Source organism: Prionailurus viverrinus, chromosome C1 (assembly GCF_022837055.1).
Source record: "Prionailurus viverrinus isolate Anna chromosome C1, UM_Priviv_1.0, whole genome shotgun sequence".
NCBI classification, from domain to species: Eukaryota; Metazoa; Chordata; class Mammalia; order Carnivora; family Felidae; genus Prionailurus; species Prionailurus viverrinus.
In genome coordinates, this window is record NC_062568.1 from 69,557,436 (window position 1) to 69,569,439 (window position 12,004).

The 12,004-nt window shown below is 41.1% G+C and overlaps 1 protein-coding gene across 2 annotated transcripts in view; it reads left to right on the forward strand.

Moving 5' to 3' along the window:
- Positions 1 to 12,004, forward strand: part of ACVR1 (activin A receptor type 1) — a 141,475-nt gene that overhangs the window by 87,272 nt on the left and 42,199 nt on the right. For both annotated transcript variants that reach the window (XM_047872586.1, XM_047872587.1), the window contains exons 4-6: positions 4,161 to 4,424; positions 6,874 to 7,085; positions 10,761 to 10,860. In XM_047872586.1, coding sequence (XP_047728542.1) covers positions 4,161 to 4,424; positions 6,874 to 7,085; positions 10,761 to 10,860 — 576 coding nt within the window. The remainder of the gene's footprint in view (positions 1 to 4,160; positions 4,425 to 6,873; positions 7,086 to 10,760; positions 10,861 to 12,004) is intronic.

Sequence of the window (12,004 nt, forward strand, 5' to 3'; positions counted from 1 at the left end):
GTCCTGGTGATACAAAGGGCGCACAGTGCCAGCCATAACACTGAGTAATGCTGGGAGGTGCCTTTTAGAACAAACAATGTGGGTGAGCTTCGCAGAGAGGGAATACCTCTGGCTTGACATTTAAATTACTGAATTATTTAAATGAATGTCAATTAGGTGGAGTAGACTTGTTGCCTTCTGCCAGGGCACTTCCTAGTTGTTTGCAGAGGCAAGTGCAAAGGGCTTCATATCAGATACGGCGTTTCCTGTCTGTACTGTTGGAAATCAGTCACGGAAGGTGATTATCCATTCCTTGGTGTGCCTCGATGTGTACTATATGTATGTCACTGTTGGAGAAATCCGAGGTCCACAGACCCTTACCCGTGGCCCTAAAAGGGATTTTGTAATAGTTCTGTCACCCTGCGTGCCCCCTACCCCCAACCCACCCCAAATAAAAAATCACAGGCCCACACATGTTATGATTATTCCTAAAATTGGACAAGACTGAAACAGTGAGACATGGGCATTCTGGGGCTTGCTCTGTTCCTTAGAATTGTGGATGTTGAGATATGAAAACGCTGCTGTCTTGCTTTTAACCTTCTTTGTTGAATTAGTAATCCTAGCTCAGAAATCTCTTTGGCATCTCTTCGACTAATCCACTCTGTCAGATGAAACTGGCAAAGTGGCATTTAACTAATGTGTGTGTGCATGCAGGCATGTGCGTGGTATATGTGGTCATTCTTATATTCTTATGAATTTAGGGTCTGCATTTATATCTGGCAGTATATAAAAAATAGATTCATGATGGGCTCTTCTAAGTAGTTATATGGAAATACCCAACTTAAGAAGATTAAATGTTGGTGAGAAGCAAAATTGGACGTGAATCTGGTAAAGCTTGTGTACTTTCCCATTAGCTAACAGCTGGACTGAGCTCATGGTTCCTCATATCAGAGATTAAATTAATTATCACATAGCACTGACAACCGTCCTTCTTCCCCTTTTTTCTTTTTCTGGACGGTGGAGGTGAGGATATGAAAACTCTAGTTTTTGACACCTTAAAAAGAATTACCTGTTTAAAGGTAGTCAGCCCTCGGCCATCTGCATACATACAACTAGTAGAGGGATGTAAAGATTCAAGGAGAGTGTTTACTAAATGAATGAATCCCTTTGACTCCGTTTATGACCCCCACAGGATAAGGTCTGATTACAGTTTATAACCTGTCATGCCTCATAGTTGGGTATAGTGAATTGACCTTTACTGAAGTTGGTATTTACTCAGGGCTGCTCAATTCTGGCAAAATTCTGTAGGTTACATTCCAAACATCTGTCAGGCCATCCCCACATCCTGTCAAAAGCTAGAGACCTTGGAAGGGGGGTCCACATCTTAATGTCTGTGAGCTAGAGTTCAGTTTCAGCTCTAATTTTATTATCTATCTATCTATCTATCTATTTTTAAGTAGGCTCCACCCCCAACTTGGGGCTTGAACTCTTGACCCTGAGATCGAGAGTCATATGCTCCACCGACGGACCCAGCCAGGCACCCCAGGGCTCTAATTTTAAGAGCAGAGCTCACTCTGAGAGCACATTAAAAAAATCATTGTTGTTGCTATTTTATTTATTTTTTTAAATTTGACCTTTTATTTTTTTAATTTTTTTTATTTTTTTCAACGTTTATTTATTTTTGGGACAGAGAGAGACAGAGCATGAACGGGGGAGGGGCAGAGAGAGAGAGGGAGACACAGAATCAGAAACAGGCTCCAGGCTCCGAGCCATCAGCCCAGAGCCTGACGCGGGGCTCGAACTCACGGACCGCGAGATCGTGACCTGGTTGAAGTCGGACGCTTAACCGACTGCGCCACCCAGGCGCCCCAGATTTGACCTTTTTTATTAGAACCACAAGATGTCATTAATTCTTCTTACCAGGACTGTCCGTTTCCATAGGATCAGTGAGTGAGGCCTCTGTTGCCTACAGTTACTCGTTTCTGGGTGTTCCTACTGCACCATGGGCACCGTGAGTTGAGGGGCGCATACTCCTCAGTCCATTATCAATCCCTGAACAGCTACTCTCTTAACGTTATTTTCATTTACCCTTTCATCCTCACATGAATCCTTCAGCCAACCCAGTGTCAGTAGACACAACCTCTCTAAGGATGTATATCCTGGGATATCTTTGACCTTTGAAAATATTTAGGATTTTAAAATACATGTTTGTGTTTCAGATTTTCATACATTGTGTTATGGCACAGTTTTCAAACATAGTATTTTAAATTCCCTGCTGTAGATCACAAACAAATCAACATGATACTGTTAACCACCCCTCCCCTTATCCTGCCCATCCGTTTCCCTCCAAAGAATCATCACCTGTTGGGCAGCATAGTTGGCAATGCTCAGCCCAGCTTTGTGCCATTCAAGAGTGGCAAGCATGTCTAGACTCCCTGGAAATATTATCTTTCAACTCACTTTTGGCAAGTGTAAACTTTTGCTGGGTTATGTCAACAGATATATATGTTTCTCATCCTCATAGAAATAGATTGGTGCTGGAATTTCTCTAGGCAGGGAAAATAAAGACTATCTTTTGGCTCATTAAAATTTTTGCTCATTAAAAATGTCTGAGGCTCTTGATTCTCGGGGGTGAGACTGGTGACATACATACACTGTCAGCGGCTATTTTGGATCTCCTGCTTTCAGGCATGTCTTTGCTCTTGGATGAGCCCCTTGTGGTTTTCAAAAGAACTAGCAAGTCAATTATAAATAGAAGGCTTGTGTCTGTGTGTCTGCATGCACTTACTCTGTGGGATGAGGCACCCACATTACAGTGGGTAGTGAACTATTTTTCACTTCTTTGAAGAGGGAAGAAGAAAGATTAAGAACACTTTTCTCTTTTTGAGATAACCCACGTCTCTACAAACACCCACACAAATCTGTGTAAATGAACTTGACATTTCAAAGACCTTACCTTAAGGTCTCCTCTTGAAAGCGCAGCTACCCGACCTGTTATTTTAAGAAAGAAGTAGTTATCTCACAGACCTGCTACAGAGGGTTCAAGAATCAGAAGGCAGTCACTCTGTGCCATAGACCTTTGGAGGGAGCTCTGAAAGCTGAATTTCTTTATAGGAAAACTGCTTTGGAACCTCTAGGACTTGGCTGTTTACATTCTTTCTTCACTTTTCTTCCCTCCTAGTGCAAACTGTTGGGACCAGCAAGTCTGAACTAATCATTCTCACAAGGGAGGGGAAAAGAAAGAGTGATTTGAAAAATTAGGTTGCAAAAATTAGATTGCAGATGTTTCCAGAAGGAGACAATTAGGAAGTCTGATTAGGTGTGCTTCACTGATGGACAAGGCACATCTTTCCATCACACCTTGGACCTAGCAGGTGTTGACTGCTCCTGTGGTCTCACCTCTTACCTTACTTTTAAAACATTGCTCTATTCCCTTTGTCTCCTTGTACCCTCATCTTCAATAATCAGTGCCATTTTTTTTTTCCTGCCAGGCAAACATGTGTAAGCAGTGATGAATTTCCATTGTAATCAACATGAAAACTTCAGTGTTGTCACTATTGAAACATTAATCTAAGGCATCTAGCTGGAAATATTGGTAATAGACATTTGTAATTATAGACTGCATCCTTGTAAACTCTCGATTATACTGGGCTATTACAGATAGTGGCGGGAACACCAGCATTCCTTGTATTACTAGTTGATGGATTAGTATGGAGTTAGCAGGAACTGGCACTAACAAGTGCCCTATATTTAGGAGCCTTTAAAAAAAAACATACAATAAAGGTGATGAGCATTATGTCCTGGAAAAACATTTTATTTTGATGTAAGAATTGGGATGTGAGAGCCCATCAGGCTGAAGAGAATGTGAAAACCACAGTGAGGGGAAGTTCATTTTCAGAAGCCTCTGGGTACATGATAACTATTCTTTGGCCTGGTATGATCTAAAAGAGCACACAGTTTGTATAATGTGTTCCTGTACTGAGAGGCGATTATCATTTGGTAGTTAGTCAAGTGAGAAATACAAGATAACAAAATGTGGACATCATGGCCAGTGATGACACTTGGCCTGACATGCTGTTGGTGAATGTGTTGTAATGGTCTTGGAGAAACCATCTTATTGCCCTCATGGGGGTAAAACCCATGCAGTGATTTTTTTTTCCCTTCTTCTTGCTTCTTTGCAGATGAGAAGCCCAAGGTAAACCCCAAACTTTACATGTGTGTGTGTGAAGGCCTCTCCTGTGGGAACGAGGACCACTGTGAAGGCCAGCAGTGCTTCTCCTCACTGAGCATAAATGATGGCTTCCATGTCTACCAGAAAGGCTGTTTCCAGGTCTACGAGCAAGGGAAGATGACCTGTAAGACCCCGCCGTCACCTGGCCAAGCTGTGGAGTGTTGCCAAGGCGACTGGTGTAACAGGAACATCACGGCCCAGCTGCCCACCAAAGGTTCCCGTGGACTTTTCTATTTCTAGATCAAGGGTTTCTGTTAATGTTGTTCTGTGTGGGTTAAAGATGGAAGTAGCCACAAGCTTTTCCTCCTCCTCCTTGAACTAGAGGTCATGGGTGACAAGGAGGGTAGCTATAGATGAAGAAGGGAAAGGCATGGCCTTTTGGAGTCTGAAGGGGGATAAATATCTTTGGGCAAGTGAGCAAGATGTGTCCATCTTGGGGAACAGCTTGGGTGACCCGATCTCTCTTGGTAGTCATGAGCAGGTGAAGAGCTCCAGATACCCTTTTCTGTTGAGGAGCCATGGTGTCATAATTTATGAAACAGTTTGGCTTGGTAAATAGTCATCTCTTTGTTGAGTGTGTAGGAAGTAAAATGGAACATAAGAATCCAGTGACTGAGTAGAATATGTTTCCTTCTTTTTGAGGAAAGAGACAAAGCCTCACTAACCTTTGCTCCCATATCTGATTTCCCAATGAACCATTACTGAAGCTTGAAGCTGGGTAAGATTTCACATGAACCTTGTAGTTTCTGTGGAATCTTTTTCCATGTTGTGTTCAAATGGATTCCATGTTCAGTGGAAATCAGTGTTTCTCTGAAACTGTTTCCCCATAAAATGAGCCCTACATTGCTATCAAAAACTAATGTTCCTTAGTCTTTGTAGACTCACTCTAAGACAAAGTTAATTCTCTTAATCTACAGTACATTTTTAATAGGCATAATTATTTAATGTTGCACTCACAAAAAGAAGAAACAAACCTAGAAGTGGAGTAGGAGAGACTACTAGCAATGCCCACTGTCAGAAATGTCAGCTAACAGGAGGAGAGACCGAAAAATGAAAACAAAACAAAACAAGACAAAAAAACTGATGCAAGATTATGTTGTGCAGTGTTTCAGTTACGGTGGTGACATTAAGACATATAGAAAATGTTAATTTTGATAAGCAAATGTTAATTCTGTTAATTCATTGAATAATGAAAGATTTTTAAAAGGGAGATTAAGTATTCAAATGGTTAAAACAAAAAGGGTACTTGATGGAATAAACTTTACTCTTAACCTTTGTGAGTTAAATTGTTATTAATAGAGTGGACGGACACAATCAAGTATCTGCACTCACACAAAAGTTATACCTACAATATGGAAAGTTCCTAATCTGCAGAACACTGCAAGACTCTGAGTTGTAATAGAAAATTTATTTTCTTTACTTAAGGAATCTCTAATTCAATTAGGGAGGCTCAATATTTATAATTTAATGTTGTATATAATTAGTTTGACACTTTATCGTACAAGTGACATGTACCATGGAGTATAATGTGCCAAGTTGGAAGTTAAATCTCCAAGATTTGGAAAGTTAAAAGAAATGTATAAAGGACATCAGGCTTGCACTTGGATTGTGGAAGGAGGCAGGGATGTGGAAAAGGGGCATATGTGGGGAAGAACAGGGCTCGGTGACACCATGTCACAAGGGGTCTGACATTCAGAGATAATTATTGTTTGGGGACTTTTTTAGTGTTTATTCATTTATTCAGAGAGTGAGAGAGAGAGAGAGGAAGAGAGGCAGAGAGGGAGGGAGAGAGAAAGTCCCAAGCAAGCTCTGCACTGTCAGTGTGGAGCCTGATGTGGGGCTCGATCCCATAAACCGCGAGATCATGACCTGAGCCAATACCAAGAATCGGTCACTCAATCAACTGAGCCACACAGGCACCCCTCTTTGGGGACCTCTTAATTATGGGGCTTCACTATCCAATCAAGAAATTTTTCATTTACCTCACTAGGCAAGTAGAAAGTCTTTGTGTGTATCTGCCTGAGTGGTATGTGAGTGTTGGAGTGAATGCACGGATGTTTGAATGGGTAATGTAATAATGCCAAGCTAGGGGGTGAATGAGTGATTAGGCGAGTGAGTGAATCAGTGAATGAATGTTTTGAGTGAGTGAATGAATATTGGATAAGTGAGTAAAAGAACAGATGAATGAATAGGTTCCTAGGCAGAAATCCTAGGCAGAAATCGTGATGTGAAAAGATCAATGAGAATTCTGCGGTAAACATCCAAGATACATTGAGGAGAACCACAGATTGGGTGATTTGGATTTAACTCAGATAGTGCCTTCTCATAGGAATATTACGTCATAATTTCTGTAAGGGCTGAGGATAAAGCATTTGTACAGAGATTTGTGTAGTACTCCATATTTGAAAAGTACTTTCACGTACATGCATTAATACAGTTGGTTCTCTGTGGAATCTTTTCAATCTCTGGCTCTGTCTAAATGAATAATGGTTCAAATGACTGGGCCATTGGCCAGGTGTTAGGAAGTATTTTAGTTTTCACGGTTTGTGACTTGCAAGACTATGTGGTCAGCATCAGGACCTACTTGTTAGGTGTTGGTTATGCTGAATAGTAAGTAAACACTGATCCTTACAGCCAATTGCCCTTTTCTCCCCCATCTCCAGGGAAATCCTTTCCTGGAACACAGAATTTCCACTTGGAGGTCGGCCTCATTATTCTGTCTGTAGTGTTTGCAGTATGCCTTCTAGCTTGCCTACTGGGAGTCGCTCTCCGAAAATTTAAAAGGCGCAATCAAGAACGCCTCAATCCCAGAGATGTGGAGTACGGCACCATCGAAGGGCTCATCACCACCAATGTTGGAGACAGCACTTTAGCAGTGAGTTTGTGACCCCAGGGAATCCCAAGCATAACAAAGATGGCTAAAGATGCTTTCCCATTCCCACCATGAAATGCTAACCAGTAGCTGGTGACTGGACAACGTGCACACTTACCACTGGTCACTTGTGTCCTAGGCAAGCATATGTTGGCACCTGTTTAGTCTCCCCTATAGGAAAACATTTATTTTAGGCACTTATATTAAATAAGGGGGGGGGATTTATTTTAGTAGATTCTTGGTAGTTACTTTTCTTTTGGGAGTAAGGGAAAAGGTACAGAGAATGGTTGCCTATAATTTTGGGGTGGGGGGGGGGCTTGAAGTAATTCAGTTACTCTATTTTTAGCAATAAAAGTACTTTCAAAAAAGCACCTTTGCTTAATATTAAAATCACTTTCCTTTCTAGATTATTTTAACACCCTGTAATTTAAGACTTTAAAATTTGACATCCAAAAAAGCAGCAATTAAACTTTTCATGCTCCTGTGCTGCCCCCTTGTGGAGTGTGGCCATTTGGTTAAACAGTGGTATCCAATAAAATATGTGTGCCATATATTTAATTTTAAGTTTTCTAGTGGCTGCTTAAAAAAAAAAAAGTTTAAAAAAGCCCCACCATAGGTGATATTAATTTTAATAATATGTTTAACCAAATGAATAGAATTATCATTTTGACATATAATCATTAACCATAAAGAATGATGAGTGAGATATTTTACATTCTTTTCTTTCCTTTCCTTCCCTTTTTTTTTTTTTTTTTGGAACTAAGTTTTTAAAATCTGATGTATACTTTACAGTCACAGCATGTATATCAGTTCAGGCTAGCCACATTTCCCTTGCTAAAAGCCAACATGTGGCTGGTAGCTGCATTTATGGACAACTCAGTGTCAGACACCATTGTATTTATATGTTTTAAAGTTATTCTTTTGCATACTTTTTTTTTTTTAATTTTTTTTTTCAACGTTTATTTATTTTTGGGACAGAGAGAGACAGAGCATGAACGGGGGAGGGGCAGAGAGAGAGGGAGACACAGAATCGGAAACAGGCTCCAGGCTCTGAGCCATCAGCCCAGAGCCTGACGCGGGGCTCGAACTCACGGACCGCGAGATCGTGACCTGGCTGAAGTCGGACGCTTAACCGACTGCGCCACCCAGGCGCCCCGTACTTTTAAATGAAATCCCATTAAAATGTGTCTTCCTTTCATACTTTTAAAATTGTGGAGTGTTAATTTTACAGAAACTTTAAACTTCAAGCGAGACAAGGGAACCACTTGCTATAAATAGGTTACCATAAAATGCAAAAGAGAGAAGTAATAGCCTTCTAAAGTGATGCTATGCTGAGTCTGATGCATCCTTTGAAAAAGGTGAAGATGAGTGAGTGTTAGGTGTTAAAGACATGCTAATACGAAATCGAGACTCTCCTTGTCATAATTTGATGGAAGACCGTCAAGGTCATAGCTTTCTAATGTGATTCAATGTTATTTAATGCCATGGCCATGCATCACCTAAGATCATCTCATATTAAGTCTTGTGCTGCTAGGGGACAAGCTTAATAGTGTCTGGTCCTTCTCCACCTAAGCCTGCCCTGCAACTACCTTTTTGCTGGAGAAGACTCACCCTCACCTGTCTTTGTAGCTCTGGTGCTATTCTTGGACTAACTGGGCTAGTTGTTAAAACATTTGGTGGTAGCTGATACAGGCTAGGAAATATCCCATCCTCCTCTGCCTTCCCTGCTATTGGGCCACCGGTCAGGTGTACTTTTTTGTATGGAAAGGGGGAAGGAACCTCGTTTTCTTCTGTTCATCTATCTATTTAGATTGTAGTACGGCAGAACTGGGAAAACAGGAGAAGAGGGCGTTCTGTTTCCCAAAGAAGAGAATCACGGTTTTTTGTTAGAAATGTATTTTGGAGTTTATTTCAAATATTAAGGAAAATTAAACGAGTTTATTGAGTCAGTAGCAAGAAGATATGAGGCTGAATCCTGAGAAAGCTTTAGCGAAGCAGGATTCTCAAGCAGATTAGTCAGAACTCTGTTCCCCAGAGCTTGCCAACCACAATGGACAATGATAGGAATATCTAGTGTAAAATGCTGTTAAGTAGCTTCTGTAAGTCTGGAAGAGGGATGGGAGTGTGTGCTAAAATAGTCTTCTCAACACAGCCATGTTGGATGACAGTATATAACGATATGATAGCACAGTAAAGAACACTGTTTAAAACAAGTTATCATTATTCATCTATATACTTGCTTATTTAAGTGATGTGCTCATATATGTGGCTCAACAAACTCTATCTTACTGAACAGCTTCCTACATTGAAAAAGAAGCCTTGGGATCCAGGAGTTGAAGTAGATGTTTGTTAGTCTGGTTGATTCTCCTCCCCCGCCTTAAGTCTATGAACCAGATTTAAAACCACGATTACACATGATGAAAAAACAACACATTTGTTTAATTTTCAGAGTTATTCTCTCAAAAAAATTGAATGAATAATGAGAAAACAGAACAGCAAAAGAGATGGTTAGGGAGATATGGAACTGCTTGATCTACATTCAATTTCTTGTTGATTATCCATTTTGTGGTTTTTAAGGATTCTAAATATCTTCCTTTGGATGTTCAGATTTTGGTAATTTTGCTGATCAACAGTACTTCCCAGTGGTACTCAGAGTAAGGAAAAGAAGATGAAATGCAGACAAATCAATGTATTGCTCTAACAGGCTAGCTAAAACGTCTGGGAAAGGATGAGCTTTGGGGAATGTCAGCTCAACATTACTGCAACCACAACACCTATCACCGTGGGCACAATACTGTGTACTACAAATTATTAAGTCCTGATACAAAAAGGCATCTACTCTTTGACTTGCACTGACAATAAGAAGGAAAAACTTATGAATGAACTAATTGGGAGTTTTTCCCACAGTATGTTCCAGTAGGTTTGGGGCACGGTTTTATGTTTTAAATGAAAGTTTATTTTTCCTCTCTGCTTTGTGTAGAATTCGCACCGGGAAATGACACCGAGGGTTAACTTTTGTGATGCTTTTGTTCCTCACCTACCTAAAGGGTAACCTCCATCCAGGTGGCCCTTCTCTGCTTGTGTGTACCAGGGAGATGACCCACGTGGCCACTGGAGTCTTTCCAATATAAGCAACATTGGAATTGTTTGTTCCTTATTCCTAATTCGTTTATTCCTTTTTAGAGTTCCTTAGTTGGCATGCCAACTATAGTGAATCCTTTCATAGATAGTTATGAACAGAGCAGAACGTGGTTAGTTATGCCCAGCCTTGGACTTGAAGGCCCCACTTTTTGCTCCACTCGCTGCTCTTTCTCTTGCTTCCCTTTGCGCTCAGCTTTGCTCCTGGGACTTTGTAATTTGCATCTTTGACTTTGTGCCCTCAGAGTTTTGTTTTGTTCTGTTTTGTTTTAAATATATATATATTTATTCTAAAACTCTGGATGCACAAAGAGACTACTTATCCCTCAGCAAAACCTGTCTTCTATCGGGGAAAGGGCTAGCTTTTGGTTTTCCTAAGAAAACCAGTTCTTCCTCCAGTGGGACGTTCTGTGCACACTTACGGGCCACATGTCCAGGATTGCTGTGTCCGTTGAGTGTTGCCGTGATACACGTGCTCATACTCTGAACCGGGACCTGTTTCTCAGTAGTTTCTTTTTTTCTCCTTGTCTTGAACCACAGGATTTATTGGATCATTCATGTACATCAGGAAGCGGCTCTGGCCTCCCTTTTCTGGTACAAAGAACGGTGGCTCGTCAGATCACACTGTTGGAGTGTGTCGGTAATTATTTTTTCTATTCCTTTGTGGGTTATATGCAGTGTTCACTGTGGCTCTAGAGGCAGGGTGGGACTTGAAAAATCTGCCCCTTGCTGCCCGTTGCTCATGAAATCACAGGAGACGGTGTGGCTATGTATCTGTTCGCTCTGACCTGCGTCAGAGCACCTCAACTTGTTGAAGTTCTTGTCAAAGGAATCTGTTGCTAGTTAGTATGCAGAATGGCTAATCAAAAGCCTTTAGTTGTAGGTAGACCCTTTGGGGTGATGGGAAGGAATGAGGAAAGAATTTGTATAGTATGGCTGCTCCTGACTACAGGCATTGAGTGATCTGAGGTGAGTAGGCGTTTGGACAATACACTTGCTTATGGCAGTTCTCCAATCCCACTCACTCTCCCACTGACTTTAAAAATAATGAGATAAATTTACTAAGGCTACCTTTAAAATTGTTGTATTTAAACAAGAGTGATATCCATTTCTCTGTGGCCTGTTCTATTTTCCCCGTCTAGGAACAGGTTTATATATAGATGTAACATAGTGTGTACACGATTTGTGTTCCTCCTGTCAGTTTTAAGCTCATGTACATTTCCATCTATCTGTACACATCACAAGTATTTTAAAAAGATTATGTAATCATGATCTTTTGAATGATCGTTGAATTTTCATGGTACTGCTCGGAAAGGCTTTTGCATGCCTTGCGTCTTTCTTTTGAGTGGTCAGAATAAATTCCCAGGAATTGGGGTTCCTGGGTCAAAATTTGTGACATTTTTATGGGCTGTTTATCAATTGCTGGTCGCCCTCCGGGAAGATGGTACAAAATGCCCTTTTTTTGGGAAGTCCTGAGTTTTAGTAGTTTTACTTTTATTTGGCGGGTATTTCCGATCACCTGGTAGTTGTCATGAATTTCTCTTTTGGACGGTGCGCAGGAATGGCCATGGGGCGGATAGGTAGGCAGCGCCCCTACATGCTCTTTCTATTTCTCCAGCTTTCTTTTCTTTGTAGCTCCAGTCATCCCATCTTTTGCTTTTGGGAGGTGGCTGGCTGCCATTTGCTGCCTTCACCACTTGGCTGCTACCCTCTGACTTTTCTTTCTGTTTTCATGGAAATCAGGACCCCCTCAGGCCTGATAATGGGAAGGGGGCTAGGCTGCC